General features: G+C 40.6%; 1 protein-coding gene across 1 annotated transcript in view; it reads right to left on the minus strand.

The window, feature by feature from the left end:
- The window catches only part of npdc1b (neural proliferation, differentiation and control, 1b), a 38,381-nt gene that overhangs the window by 4,879 nt on the left and 18,618 nt on the right, over positions 1–14,884 (minus strand). The window contains exons 2-5 of the mRNA XM_084729251.1: positions 13,109–13,276; positions 3,552–3,641; positions 3,243–3,464; positions 619–685 (exon numbers count right to left, since the gene is read on the minus strand). Coding sequence (XP_084585377.1) covers positions 619–685; positions 3,243–3,464; positions 3,552–3,641; positions 13,109–13,276 — 547 coding nt within the window. The remainder of the gene's footprint in view (positions 1–618; positions 686–3,242; positions 3,465–3,551; positions 3,642–13,108; positions 13,277–14,884) is intronic.

The raw sequence follows: 14,884 nt of genomic DNA on the forward strand, positions 1-14,884 counted from the left end.
TAATCTCTCACAGATTTCACAACAGTGTGGACGTGCAATACTAAATTAGTATTCATTCAATTCTGATTATAACAAAGGCTAAAGGATGAGACTCTGACCAGTATAATTTTTTGATAATCAACATCAGCATCAGTATTTTCTTGACTGAAGTAGAGCTGAAACAACTGAAGAATTAATCAATTAGTTGATTTACAGGATATTAAATTAGATGATTGATTAATTGTTAGAAAGCCTCTACAACAGTGATCAGAATATTTTTGAGTTTTAGACAACTGCTCAGACAAAATTAGCTCTTTCAACATGCCTCTTAGGTCTCTGGGTAATTTTAACAGATGGTTTTCTGACATTTCATACACCAATTAATTGAGAAAATGATTAATAAATTAATAAGTAATGAAGATACTGTTAGTTTAAGCACTAAATCAAAGTTCTCTGTAGTTTAAATCAACTTTCAACATGTATTTTTTACAATTTTAAGGCTTCAAGTCTTAAGACTGACAGAAGAACTGCAGTAAATCTGCAGGCTGTTTCATTAAACCCTGAAATAGAGAGACAGAGATGACATTTGCAGTCAGAGTCTCATGCAGCAGCTTAGACAGGGAGGAATAAATGTCTTACCTGACCCAACAGGCTCCTGCTATGATCAAAGCCAGCGAACCCGCCACGATGAACACGCTGCTCATGACTGAGAAGAAATACATACAGACAGTCAGAGGGAGAGAACGCTGCACAGGTCTGGAGGTGCCAGAGGAAGACATGATCGCTGACTGAAAGCTCAGGCAGTGTGTGCTGCAGCAGAGTGTGGCGCTGCTGAAGAGAAGCGAGTGTCAGGGTGTTGGTTACAGCCCTGCAGTGAGACCAGCACTGATGACAGTAATGGAGTGAGGCAGAACTAATTGACAGTAACGTACGAGCTTTGTTCTGTACAAGCCCAGAGTAAATGTGTGGTCGGTCCCGAGATTTGAGAACATGCAGTGCTAACATTTCCTCAAACAAAGGAGCTCATTTTAGTAAAGTGATGTAAATGTTTTGCACTCTGAAGACCTTTCAATGTTCACGTCAAGATGGGCGTTGTTTTTCCTTCATTTTTATTTCCATGATGTAAAGTTTGGGCCATTTATATGTAGATTTTACCCCAAAATTAAAACCACATATTTTTCCTCTGGCCTGTGGTGATGCTTATCCATCTAGATAGTTTTTATGTGAGTTGCAGTTTTGGAGATATCAGCCGTAGAGATGTCTGACTTCTCTCCAATATAATGGAGCTAAATTGCACTGGGTTTGTGGTGCTCAAAGCAACAAAACAAAATACATTTGAAAAATTAAATATCAGCATCTCTTTCAAAAAATCATGACCTTGTTGTGAGCAGTTTCATGTCAGAACTATTCTCTGTCTATTAAAGTGATAGTTTACCCAAAAATGAAACCTAGCTCAATATCTACTCATCCCTGTGCTGATGTGAGGATGGGTGAAGATCTCCAGTTCACAAAACACTCCTGGACCTTCAGTGGAAAACAGAGTTGCAGCCAAATCCAGTACAATTGAAGTGAGTGGTGACCAGTTTTAAAACGTAAAAAAAAGAACACAAAAAACACAAAATGTCTCCATACTGCTCATGTGGTGTAATCCAAGTGTCTGTAAGTCCAGAAAGACGCCATTTACACCATGTTTTTATCCTAAATGCCAACTGTAGCCTCTCAGACCTGATCCTTGTTCACACGTCTGAAGCAGGTACACAGGCTCTCAGAGAAGAAATGATGTTCCTCTTCTGTGTCTAAGTCTTCAGACATTTTCTTCTTTGTTCAGTTTGAAGTCAACTGTGTGCGTAACAAGTCAGTATTTCTGAGCAGATCTCTCTTTGTTGTCTTGAGTCTCTTCCAGGTAGCATGTAAACACAGATGTGAAGGTATCGTGAGATCTTGTATATCTCGTGTCGCGCTGCTTCTGTGAGAGCTTGTGTACCTGCTTCAGATGTGTGAACGAGGATCAGGTCTGAGAGGCTACAGTTGATATTCAGGATAAAAACATGGTGTAAATGGCGTCTTTTTGGGTCAAATTTTAATGTCGCAGCTTACAGACACTTGGATTACACCACACGAGCTGTACAGAGACATTTTGTGTTTTTTTGTGTTCTTTTTTGACATTTTAAAACTGGTCACCATTCACTTCAATTGTACTGGATTTGGCTGCAACTCTGTTTTCCACTGAAGCTCCAGGAGTGTTTTGTGAACTGGAGATCTTCACCCATCCTCACATCAGCACAGGGCTGAGTAGATATTGGGTGAAATTTCATTTTTGTGTGAACTATCACTTTAAGAAGCCTCCAAAGGCTTTTTAAGGCTCTTTTATGCCCCTTTGTATATGAAAATAGATGTTTCTGTATCCTTCACTGTACCCATACGTCCATGTGTCCTTCATATTGGCATGTATGCAAGCAACACATCCACTATGGTTGACAGCAACCCATTTGAGTACTTTGCTCCTGCGTCAGGCCACCACCTTTTTTGGGTGAAAACAACCACTCAGATTTGACTCCACCTTCACTGAGACTCTTTTCTTGATTCACTTTGACCTACAGATAAAATCGGCACATGTCATTTACTCAGTCACATCATCAACTAACCTGCGATGAAGAGTTTGACACACACACACACACTCACACACATACTGCCTGGCTGTTTTTACAGTGCTGGTTTCAACTGAAAGGCGGAGGTGTGATGGGGAGATGTATGGTTGCTTTTATCCATAGGAAACCGCTCAGAATCAAAAGTTACCTCAAAGAAGTAGAAGATGAATCAAAAGTTCCTGATAGAAACAAATGTGGCGACACTGAAGTTTTAACAATGTGCCTTTTGAGTAAGAATCAAATTGGAGGCAACGTTGTAGACGGCAGTGATCTGTGCAGACATTAGATGCATCACAACATGTACGGCTCAGTTTTGTGCAAATCCGTAAGTAGAAAATGTGCAGAAATATAGATGAAATAAATGTATATGCTGTATCTGCATGTGTTTCTAACATTTAACATAAATGAGCCTTTACTGTTAGAATTACACCACTGAATCATGATGGAAACATCCTGAACATCACTGTCATTCACATGTTTGATGAGATACTGTATGTCCTCTGTTAATATGATTTCTGTTTTTCTAAGAAGTGTGTTTTCTGTAAATATGGTCCTCAAATCAAATTTCCACAGATCTTTAATCTCAAGAAGTACAAGTAGAAACAAGAAACTCACTGATGAAGATGTGGTCATTGGAGGGGTAGGGGAGGATGATGGGGTCTCTGAGCAGAGCAGGGGTGTGGTTTGCGGCAGCGGTGGTGGTTGTTGTGGGTGGAGCCACGCTGGTGAGCGGGATGCTCTGGTTTGTGGGCTGCTCTGTGGTGGATGCTGTGCGGTCGGGACCGGGCACACTGAGCTGCATGGATTTAGGTTTGGGGACGTCCTGGAATTGTGGAGCTGAGAGAAGAAAAGATTTAAGTCAGTATCTCAGCAGGGAGGTGGTGGTTAAGACAGACGTGGGCGACGTAGAGGTCCGTCAAGTACCTGCCAGCCTGGACTCAGTCCTCTGTTCACTGATGATGGCAGAGAGGAAGTCGATCTCCTCGTCCAGCTCTGGATACGTGCTCGTCTTACCTGCAGGGAGACAAAACCACTGTCATCAGCTCTAACACAATATTCATATATGTCAGGGGTCAATCCAAACACTCAAAAAGTGACAAAAAGTCAACCACAGCTCATGTAACCAAATATATTTTGGAGAAATTAGCAGGTGTACAACAGTTTTTTATATTTTTTCATGTGGAAAATAAAAAATGGACAGAATGTCACTGCTACAGAAACAACACGTTCAGCACCACATTTGCTAACATAACACATGAACATGGCTCCGGTGAAGATTCAGGCCAAAAACACGGTGTAAATAACATTATTTTAGTCAACTTGGCATGTTGGGGTTTAAAAGACTTGGATTACACCAGATGAGCAATATGGAGGCACTTTATGTTTTTCTTGTGTTGTTTTTTTTTCCATTTGAAAACTGGTCACCGTTCACTTCCATTGTTTGGGAGATTCTGCAACAGTTTTGCTGTGAAACTTCAGCAGTGTTTTGTGGACTATGCCTTTAATAAGCAAACTACAAGTTAAAATACAGGTTTGTCAGGTCTATGAAAACACACACTGAAATGACAGAATTCAAACATGACTTGCCTGAAGCTGTCTCATGTTTGTACTGCTCTATTTTGCCTGGTCAAACATTGAGACGACACAGTTTCTGCTCCATGTCAAATAAAATGTGACTCAAGTCTCACAGTAGTTAAAACACCAGTGTGTAAGATTTAGGGGGATTTTATTGACAGAAATATTCATAAGTACGGTGTCATCTGTGTATAATCACCTGGAAATAAGAATAATTTTTGTTGCCCTTGGGTGCTTTTCATTACATTGAATTCTGCCTCTTCATCTCCTCTCTCCTCCATCAACCCAGAGGTCGTTTCCTCTCCGCCATAATGAAGGATCTTCCAAATCCATAAATGCACCTGGAGGAGATGAGGAGCGAGGAGAGAGGAGGCTTCTGGAAGAGCTCAGAGCGAGGACACACCGGTGCATCCTCCGTCTTTTATCAAGAGGAGTGCTGCTGACTGGACAGTTTTGGCAATTGTCATCCTGCATCATCAGGAACCACGCAGTCCAGTGACTGACAGACCTTTCTGCAGCGCTTGAATTTTTCTGATGTGAATATTTATATTCTTTGATGTTGCAGGTTACATATCTAAATGAATGCTGTCAGTGTTGAACCACCATGTTTCTACAGTAGCCCAGAAAAGACAAACCAAACACTGGCTCCAGAGAGGGCCTCCATCTTAGTGAGTTTTAAGGCCACCGTAGATTCTCATACATTCTTGGAAGGGGAGGGTGAGGCAAAGGGTACTCAGTTGGGTGCGATCTACAACCTCACACTTACATGCCACTAAATCCTACACATTGGTCCTTAAAGTCTGATTCCAGTCAGTGATGGAGCCAATCAAGATTAACTTGAAAACTGCATTCTTAAAGGACCAGTGTGTAGATTTTAGTGGCATTGGCTGCAAAACTCAAATCGCAAATCGCTTCATTCTGTGCCAAGTACCAGTATTTGGTTTGTCCATTATGGGCAACAGTAAAACATGGCGTTGCAACATAATGGCCTCCATAGCTGGTCCCTCTATAGATACTGTATAAAGGGCTCATTCTGAATCCTTGATTCCACCTGGCACGTTGCATCTGTGTGGCAGTTTTGATCCATCCTCCACATGGCTTCACGCCCCATCAGCAGTGATTAACAGCATGGAGCATTTTGCCCGCCTATTTATGTTGACTTATTTAGATTTAGATTATCTGAGTCATGTGTATCATGTGTAAGTAGGCTATGCAGTTACACAGTTTTTTTTTTTTTTGCCTTTTTTACAATGAGGAGTTTGCACAGTCCTTTATTCTGAAAACTGACCAAATTCTCTATGCCATTCCTGTGTCCGACTTCCTGCCTGGCTGGATCTGCTCGGTGCAGACTGACGTGGCATTCCTCAAAAATAGACATGGTGTGTGTTCTCCAGCTCTGGGTGCTGGTGCAGTGGAACGCCACACAGCCGTGCAGTCAGGAAACAAAAACACAGCGATTCTTATTTTCAGGTGATTATAATGAGAATGTACTTTTCTGCCATATTCTGCAGAAAAAATCCCCATAAATGTGACACGCTGCACTTTTAAATGGATAAAATTCCATCTGAAATTGACTTTCTTCCAAAAAAAACACACAGAGTCACACAGGTGAACTGATCTCAGTTCTGTGGCACAGCTGCTGCTGACTGCTGGAAATAAGAGTCACTTGTCCTCCTGCCCATTTGGGAATCTGCTGAGGGTCACAGCAGTGGATTAAAAAAAAAAACAAAACATAACAAAACAAGATAACACCGCCCTCATGTGGGAGGAAGAAATAACTGCAGGCTTGACTGTTCTAATGAGCATAATGAGTGTCTATGTCCCCTCCACCTCCTGTGATCCTCTGCTGCACTGCAGAGCAACAGCCTACTGCCTGGGAGTTCATAACACTGATGAGTGGGAGGAAGTCACACAGGCATGAAGAGTGACGCAGTGTGTGTGTGTGTGTGTGTGTGTGTGTGTGTGTGTGTGTGTGTGTGTGTGTGTGTGTATGTATGGATGGGTGGGAGAGGTGTGTGTGTATGTGTCTTGGAAAAAACAAGAGCAGGGAGTGTGTATGTGTGTGTGCAGCACGGGTGGATGAATCCTGCATGTTTGTGTTGACAAAAGAGGTGAAAGGTGAGTACAACACAGTGTGTGTGTGTGTGTGTGTGTGTGTGTGTGTGTTGCAGGAAGATGAATATATCTGTGTTTGTGAGTGGAGGCCTGGATGGGGGTGTAAATGAGTCAAATATTTTTCATGTGTGTGTTTTTTATATATATCATAGTACTATTTTGTGTGAGTGGGCACATAGATGTGGTGCACTCCGTGTGTGTGTGTGTGTTAGTGTGTGTGGGTGGATGGTTCGGTGCTCTCCTGTCAAACCTGGTTGCTCACAGCGTGGGTGGATGGCTACATGGAGAAAGAGAAAGAAAAAAAAATGAGAGGGAGAGCAAGAGAAGCAGATGTGGGAAGTGAGGCAGGTCTTCCTCAGAATTATGAATGAAAAGCGTCACTACGGCAACAGGGAGGAGAGAGAGAGAGAGAGGAAGAGCAGAGAAACAAAGCCAGGATCCTGTTTGTTCAAGACACTGTCCACTGTGTCAACATACAATCAGACTGAATACAGCCTCCTGCTTTAACTGCTAATGGATGAAAAACATGAAATTCTCCCATTTTCTTATAGTCAGTGGACTTTAAAGGAGCAACTGCACATGCAAAAATGAGAAGAGCAGTCCAAAGAGCGAGTTAGAGCCATAGACTGTATATTAAATATGTTGAAATACTATTTAATGTACGATCTGTAGTTGGAGTGAATTGTTTCCCCCTGCTTCTCAGACTCAGGGAAGCCTTGCAGGCTGCAGGAACATTGCAGGAGTGCAGGATGCACACAACATCATAAACTAACAATAATGAGCGATGATGAGTCCTCCACTGTAAGCTGATCAGCTGTTTATAACTGTCAGTTGTCTGTCAATGTAAAGTTCAGCCTGTTATCCTGAAAACAAAAGCCAATTGCTCTGAAAATACACACTCTGGATATAGTTAAGTGACAGTCTGTCTCACATGTTTCTCAATTTAAGTGTCACAAACGTGTGTCTTCTACAAGATTATTAATGATTTCTTACAACTCATAAACAGACACTTACTCATTCTGCGAACATTCAACATTAATTTTAACTCTAATTAACGTTAAACAGGCAGACAAAACAGAAATTTCAAAGGAGGATACTGCAGCTGATGGTTGTCAGAGTAGCAAGTACTTCAACTTGATATCTGATGGCATACTGTATTACACTTTATTGATTTATTATCAGTAAAATTATACTAAATTGATCAATTTATTACAGTAATTATAGTATATTTCTAATTCAAAGGATCAGTTCACCCAAATTTAAAGCTGGTACTCTGGGTAATCCATGAAACACATTTTTTATTTTTAATTTCTTCAGTAGACAAATAAAATCAAAACTATCCTCGCAAGTAGACATTACTAAGGCTGAAGGTGTATTTTTTTTAAGTCATTTGGGTGAACTGCCCATTCAAGGATCCTATCACCATTGTGCAGATCATATTTTGGGCAACATAGTAATATTGTTCTAAATTTGATTGTTCTTGTTTCGAAAATTTAGATAAATGAAAATCATTCAGAAACTCTTCTTTGCTGGATAGAAGCAATACATAGACCCTGGATTCTAAAACTGTGGTACACGTATAACTGGTGACACACAAGCTCCCTCTAGTGATTCGTAGAGGAATGTCAGAAATACTGAAATGAATTATATTTCCTGTATTTTTGTCTGACTATTAGTCAGCTGTTGTCATCATGATGATGCTCATAGTACATGCATATGTCAAGTATAATTACCCATGATGGCAAGGTAGAAAGCAGAGGTATGATTGTAGAGACTGTGAACTACAATTGTGGCTCCAAAATGGAACCACTTGAAAGTGGATGACAGAAAACCAAGCATAAGTGCTAATGACTCCTTAAGAAGCATCAGTTAAGTGTTCACAGCACCTGCTAGCACTAAACAACTCCAGTTACCTCAAATTTGGATTCAGTTGAGGACTTTTGACACTGCATTTAGCCCCAGGTTAAGAGAGCAGTTTTCAGACTGGCACAATCCTGGAACGTTCCAAAGTGGGCTAACTCTGACTTTAGCCTCGGGCTAGCTGGCCCTGCTCCGGGGCAGGGTTAGCCCCGAGTCTGCAGGGTTATCCCCTGAAAATTGACTAAACCTAGGCTAAAAGCTGCCAGTGTGAAACAGAGCTAAAAGATGAGAAGAAAAGGATAATCAACCAGGCTAAAAACAGCCCTGGGATAAGAGAAGAATATTTAGTGTGAAAAGCCCTTTGGAGTTGGACTTAATAAGAATAAACCTGCCACTTGCATGAATTGTCCAAAGCTGAATAAAGTCAGTTATTGTATTTTAACATCAGTCATAATGGTGATACTTGGAGAGCTCAGTGTTTTTATAAGTGGTATAGCAGTTTGTTGGGGACTATTGTAAGTGGTGGATGAATCTGCATTTGGTGCTCTACTGAGTAGACTAACAGGTATACTAACAGGTCTTACCAATGATAAAACAGGTCAAACAGAGTCTGGGTGCTGCTGTTGTGCATGCTGGCTCACTGGAAAGGCTCTGCTACTCTACATGGAACATGACTGTAGTTAATATCATTGCTAACACCTGTGTTTACACTGCTGTTTCCAATCAATACAGCTGCTGTGAAAAAGGTCTATGAAAGAACACATCACCCAGTGCTGCAGTGTGGCTCAATAATGTGCTCTGTAAATAATGTTTGGACAACAATGGAGCTCAGATTCTTTCACTTAAATTGTCAAGACATATAAAAAATATTCTTAACAAAGGGCCTTACAGTTCAGTGAATATTATTTACATTTTATTATTTACTTTGAGTAGCACAAAGCCAGAGTGTTTCCTAATGAGGAAGGTGTCTCCTATTCTTTCATACCTTAAAAGTCCATGTTGGTGCAAAAGAAAATACGACACAGGAAAGGCAAAGTTCTCCAAATAAAAAGAAATTACCTCAGATTCAAGTAGGATTTCCATTTTTCCACTATTTCTGGTATCATGTCTCAGAGAAAAAATCAATTGTTACATGATATACATTTCTTGAACTATTTCTATCCACTCAGGTTCTTTACTCAGCCATTTTCTGGTTATTACTTTTTTACTACCTGACCTGTTTTTTCAGCTCAGTTGGTACATTCCACAAATATATAATACTGTCATTAAACTCGAGCTCTGGGCTGATTACAGATCTGATCTCCTGTACCACATCTACCCAGTAGGAAGAAATATTAGGACACTCCCAAAAACTGTTTTCACTGCCTTTTTGTGTGTTTAAAGACAAAATATTTAATTTGTTTTCTTGTTCTTTTAGAAACACTTGAGGCCTGTGAAGTGAAGATACTGGAAGCAGGAGGAAAAGCAGGAGAGACATGGCAGAGCGGAGGAGGAACAAAGACAGGATGACTGTGCCTAATGAGGCTCAGTGCACAATCACTGTGACTCTCTTCACTGCAGTGGGTTGTTGAGGTGGCAGCAGGTCAGTCAGTCAGTCAGTCAGTCAGTCAGTCAGTCAGTCAGTCAGACAGTCAGTCAGTCAGTGAGACAGACTGACAGGTGAGTCCTGCTTGGCAGAGACTGCAGCTGTCCTGTCTGAACAGTGAAGGAATTGGGGTTGAGAGGAACCACTGAACGTCACGATCCAAACACTCTGTCGCTAAAGACAAGACTCGCTCTGCCTTTTCTCCCACAAACAGAAATCTTCCAATTTAAAAATGTTCAAAGTTAATCTTATTTAAAACATCTCAGACTTCTGATGACAAGTAGATGCAAAAATAACAGCACTTACCAAAATAAAACACTTACTGCTCTAGCAATGTGAATTATTTGGCTGAATCCATATTGTATGTCATTTATTTAAAATATACTATTAGGGCAACATTTTTACTGCTATCTTATGAAAATTTGTGTTTTTGGTAATAAATGTGGTCATTCTCTATCTCAGTGACTCACAAACGGTGCTCCAAGGCATGTCCAGGTGTGGGATTTTGTGGTATTTATACATTATTATTGCAATATAAAACTCACTCAGTCTTGAGAGTTGGGACAAAGCTGTATTTTGAGGGTTTTGATTTTTATGCTTCAGTTATGCTGAAACATATATTAAAATATATTTTAAAAGAGCAAATTCTTGGTTATTAAACCTTCTAACAGGCCAACCTCCAAGTGATTACATTTTTCATTAAATGAAGATGCCAACAATGTCAGATGGACAATCTGACAGTTGACGTCTTACAGAGTTGATAAAATGTTCAACTTTTTCATTTCACATTATAGTCGTAATGAGAAGACATTTTCATTTTGAAAGTATCTCAGAGTTCTCTTAATGTTAATCAAAATACTCATTTTTAAACTATATTTCTTATTCAGCTTTGATTTAGAGGGACTACAGAGTTGACATGTTATGGTTGAGACATATCCGACAGCAATATTATTTAGTGAATTTGTCAAAAAATAAAAAGCCTACCAGTGCTTGAGCAGGATTCTTGCCTTTTTTAAACCAGGAAGTGAGACAGGGGCCCTTAGGGTATAGCTAACCCTTTTCATGCCTGATTAAATCATGTTTTTGTACAAATCTGACAAAACTGACAGAAATCTGGGCACAACTTTAAAGGGCCAACATTTTCATAAAAATTGATTTTAAAACAAACATTATTAAGTTAGCACATCAGGTTTTAGATTTTGAAGGCCTTAACAATTTTTTTAATCATCTGAAGTTATAAATTCTTGTCTGGGACAAGGCTGTTTTCTGGCAGAGAGCAAGTTTAGAAATAAAAAAAAAAATAAACCAAACCAAAGCATTTCATAAATTACATATAATTCATTTACTATGGGAGTACTTTGATTAATATTCTTTTCAAATACTGACGCAAAATCTACATCCTACAAAAGGATTCTTTAAAAAAAAAAACACATCAAAGATCATTGGTGCCTTATTTTTTTCCTATCCACACACCTGGAACTGACTGGCTAGTACTCATTATGTCTGTTGGTTCGGTTGGTAATAGACTGGGACTCCCCTCATTTTGATGGGTGTATCAAGCTGATCGACGTAGCAGAGCACAGTGGACGTGTAGGGGTATATGGTTTGACCATGTCCTGGATGTAGGACAGGCCTGAGTCATATAGCGCAGCAGACAAGTACCCGAGTCTTGAATCGGACTGGAGCATCCACAGGTAGCCAGTGCAGGGTAGTCTGCTTATCTCAGTTTATTAGCTCAGTTTTCTTCTGACGTTCTCTCTAGGGCAGGGGTTCTCAAAGTCTTCATGAATGATTGTTAATTTGGGGAGCCAACATATGACAGACAGCTGCACAGGAAAACCTATGAACCTGATCACCGAATTCACCTGTTCCCAGATAAGGCAGGTCACTTTATCTGCCCTCGAGGTCCAATTAAGTAAGAGCTGATTCAGTTTTCCTGAAACCTCCTTTTTTTTCCCTTCAGTGACATTTTTTCCACCTCACATCCACATTAAACAACTGTTAAGTTTAGTTTAGTTGACAGCACTAGGACTCTATGATGCAGAGAAAGTAGTTTTTATGACAGTCACAAGATGCCACTAGTTACCGTGCAGAAGTAGCTTTTTACAAGCTGCCATGCCTAACCTCACTGACAGCTGTAAGAGGGTTTGACACAGTAGCTGAGTAGTGCATTTAATGTAGATTACAGCAAATGAAACTATTTCAATGGACCTTGTGTGATTAAATATAATGCATCCATTTCATGTCACTTTCAGGGGCCTTTGACAACCCCTACTCTGTGGTTTTGCTGCTGACTTTTTCCCAGTAAATTGTCCTTTTAAACAAAGCAGCTCTGCCCCCTGACACATCCCACACTCACCAGCTCATTATCACTTCTCGGCAGCACTGGCAGAGCAGGACACGACTGCAGAGACTCACAGGGATCATTAGCGGTGGACATTAACTATGACACACACTGCTGACCGAGTTGAATGGAAGCTGAAAGCTGGCTTTACTCCCAGTGGGAGTCTCTGAAGTCTGCCTTTGGTGGAGTACATGACTCATGTGTAGAAGAAGCACACAGAGGGGCACAAACAGTCTGTATCAGTTAGCTTAGTTGGTTAGCTTCAATCGCACCAAACATGCAGCACATATTCAGCAACTCGGCTGACTGTTCATATGGCTGTTGCCCTACTTGTGTTCTATACTTGTTCTTTTATCTCCTGGGTCCATTGTGTGCGCTCTTGGGCAAAACTGACCCTTCTTAAGTCCCGCCTCTTTACGCTCTGTGCTGCAGAGACAGTTGATCAGGCTTTGTGGAACCTACGTCATCTATGTCAAAAAGAAAATCTAATTCTAAAGATGGTGAAAACACACTGATCCTGACTATATATTGCTGTTTCATAAGCAACATATAGTCACATATAGTTAACATTAGCTAACTATTAGCTAAGATATGACCCTATATCGCTGTTACAGGTTGACCAGTGTACCAAGTTTGCTCAGTTGTTCTTGAAGTGCAGAGCAAAACATGGGCGGGACACAGGAGGGTTAATTAAAGGGAAGCTCCACTGAATTTACACACAGTAGACATACAGATGTCAGCTTCCTTGAATGTGTAATCACACCTGGCCAATAAAGGGTGCTGCTCATCCAGTTTTTCAAACAGTTTGAGAAATCAGAGAAAATAACCCTGAACTCTAAAATTGAAAATCTAACAGGCAAACCATGACATTTTCTAAATGCAATATTTATATTTGAACCAACTATATATGTTGTATGTTGTTTTGGAGTCTGGATTACAGTATGATGAACAATGTTGAACTCCAAGTATATTTTATAGCCACAGTATGGACCTGTCACCCACCTTTAATGGACTGAGCAGAGTGAAGAATGTGCCTCCTCTTGACCACACAGCGGCCATGGGAGTTCTCCACCAGCGGGTGCAGGCAGGGGCCGCAGTGGGAGCTGCCTGGCAGGCAGAAACGTCGGCCTGCCCGGGCGCAGTCTAAACTCCGGGGGCACAGGTGAGATCCTTGCGGAAAAAGAAAATACACAACACAGAATTACTTTTCACCACGACCTGAGATGAAACTCTTCAGATTTTTATTATTAGTTACTGACATTTGGGAAATTTACGACTTCACTTTCTTAAAGAGAGTTAGATGAGGTATTGAAAAGATCGATACCTGTACAGTAAATATGACACTGTTGTCACACGCAGCCAGTTAGCCTAGCTTAGCACAAACAGCTAACGTGGCTCCCTTGAAAGGTAACAAAATCCACCTAAATGCACCTTCAACCAAAATTTTTTAAACTTGCAACATGTTGTTTTTACACTTTTTTCTTTTTCACAGATTAAACCAGTCAGCAAGCGAACAAATACAAATAATTCTATAAAAATCTAAATATTTCTTTAACAGGAGCAATATGTAGCAACTGCACATGGAAAGATGAGTACAGCAGCTCAAATAGCAAGTTGGAGCCATAAATGCATTATTAAATTATTTAATACACAATCTATGGCTGAAATGAGTTGCTTCTCCCCGCCCCCTCCTCACCAGACTCAGGGAAGCTCTGCAGGCTGCAGGAACACTGCAGGAGTGCAGGATACACACAACATTGTAAACTGACAATAACAAGCAATGACAAGTCGCTGTAAGTTGATCAGCTGTTTATAACTGTCAGTTGTCTGTCAATGTAAAGTTAAGCCTGTTATCCTGAAAACTAAAGCTCACTGCTCTGAAAATACACACTCTGGAGTTAAGCAACTACCTGTCTCACTGCCTGCTAAACCAAAGATGATTAATGATTTCATACGACTCATAAACAAACACTTACTAATTCAGCGAACATTCAGCATTGATTTGATTTCTAATTAATGTGAAACAGGCACACAAAAACGTCTAGCCCAGAATAGAAAATTCAAAGTTGTCAGACAAGTGAGTATTTCAAATTACCATGAACAGAGCCTTTAATAAACAGACCAACAGTTCAGACCTCTGGCAGTTGTCTATCATTCCTGTACTCCTGAGTATATGTGTAAAGAACATGGTATCAAAGAGGTGCATATTCATAATTCATTTGTGTGGAAAAGGGCTGAGTGGTTAATATAATTACTACACAATTCCACAAGTCACAAACTGCATTTTGGGTTGTTTCTCAGTTTTCAAAAGTCATTTTTATGAGGCAGAGTTGTGTCAAATGTGTGTTGTGTCCATGAGAATTGGCCGATCTTGTTCTGAACAATGAGTAGCATTATCTCCAACTAACCAGTTACTGGCTTTGTTAAAAACTCATTCATTTCACTACAAAGTCAACAATGGGAATTTTTGACTTGACACAAAAGTCACTGCAGCCTACTCAGAACTGAGTAAAAATGGTGTGTTTGAAGGTCGGGGATGATATTTGAGCTTTATTGCGAGGCGTCTTGAGGAAAATGCCAGCTTTGAAAATGTCCCTGTAACTCGAGGACAGATGAGAGTGGGCAGCCTGACCTCGACTGGGCTGCTGCTGTGATATTGTTGGTTTGTGGGTGAAGGCCAGTGCTGGCCAGGCCTGTCTGCTGTGATGGACGACAGCATACGAGTGGGAAAGGATGTTCCTGGAGGGTGAATGCGGAGCTGTCTAGAGCTCACGGTGA

This window comes from Lutjanus erythropterus, chromosome 10 (genome assembly GCF_056507025.1).
Source record: "Lutjanus erythropterus isolate fLutEry1 chromosome 10, fLutEry1.hap2, whole genome shotgun sequence".
Taxonomy (NCBI): Eukaryota; Metazoa; Chordata; class Actinopteri; order Lutjaniformes; family Lutjanidae; genus Lutjanus; species Lutjanus erythropterus.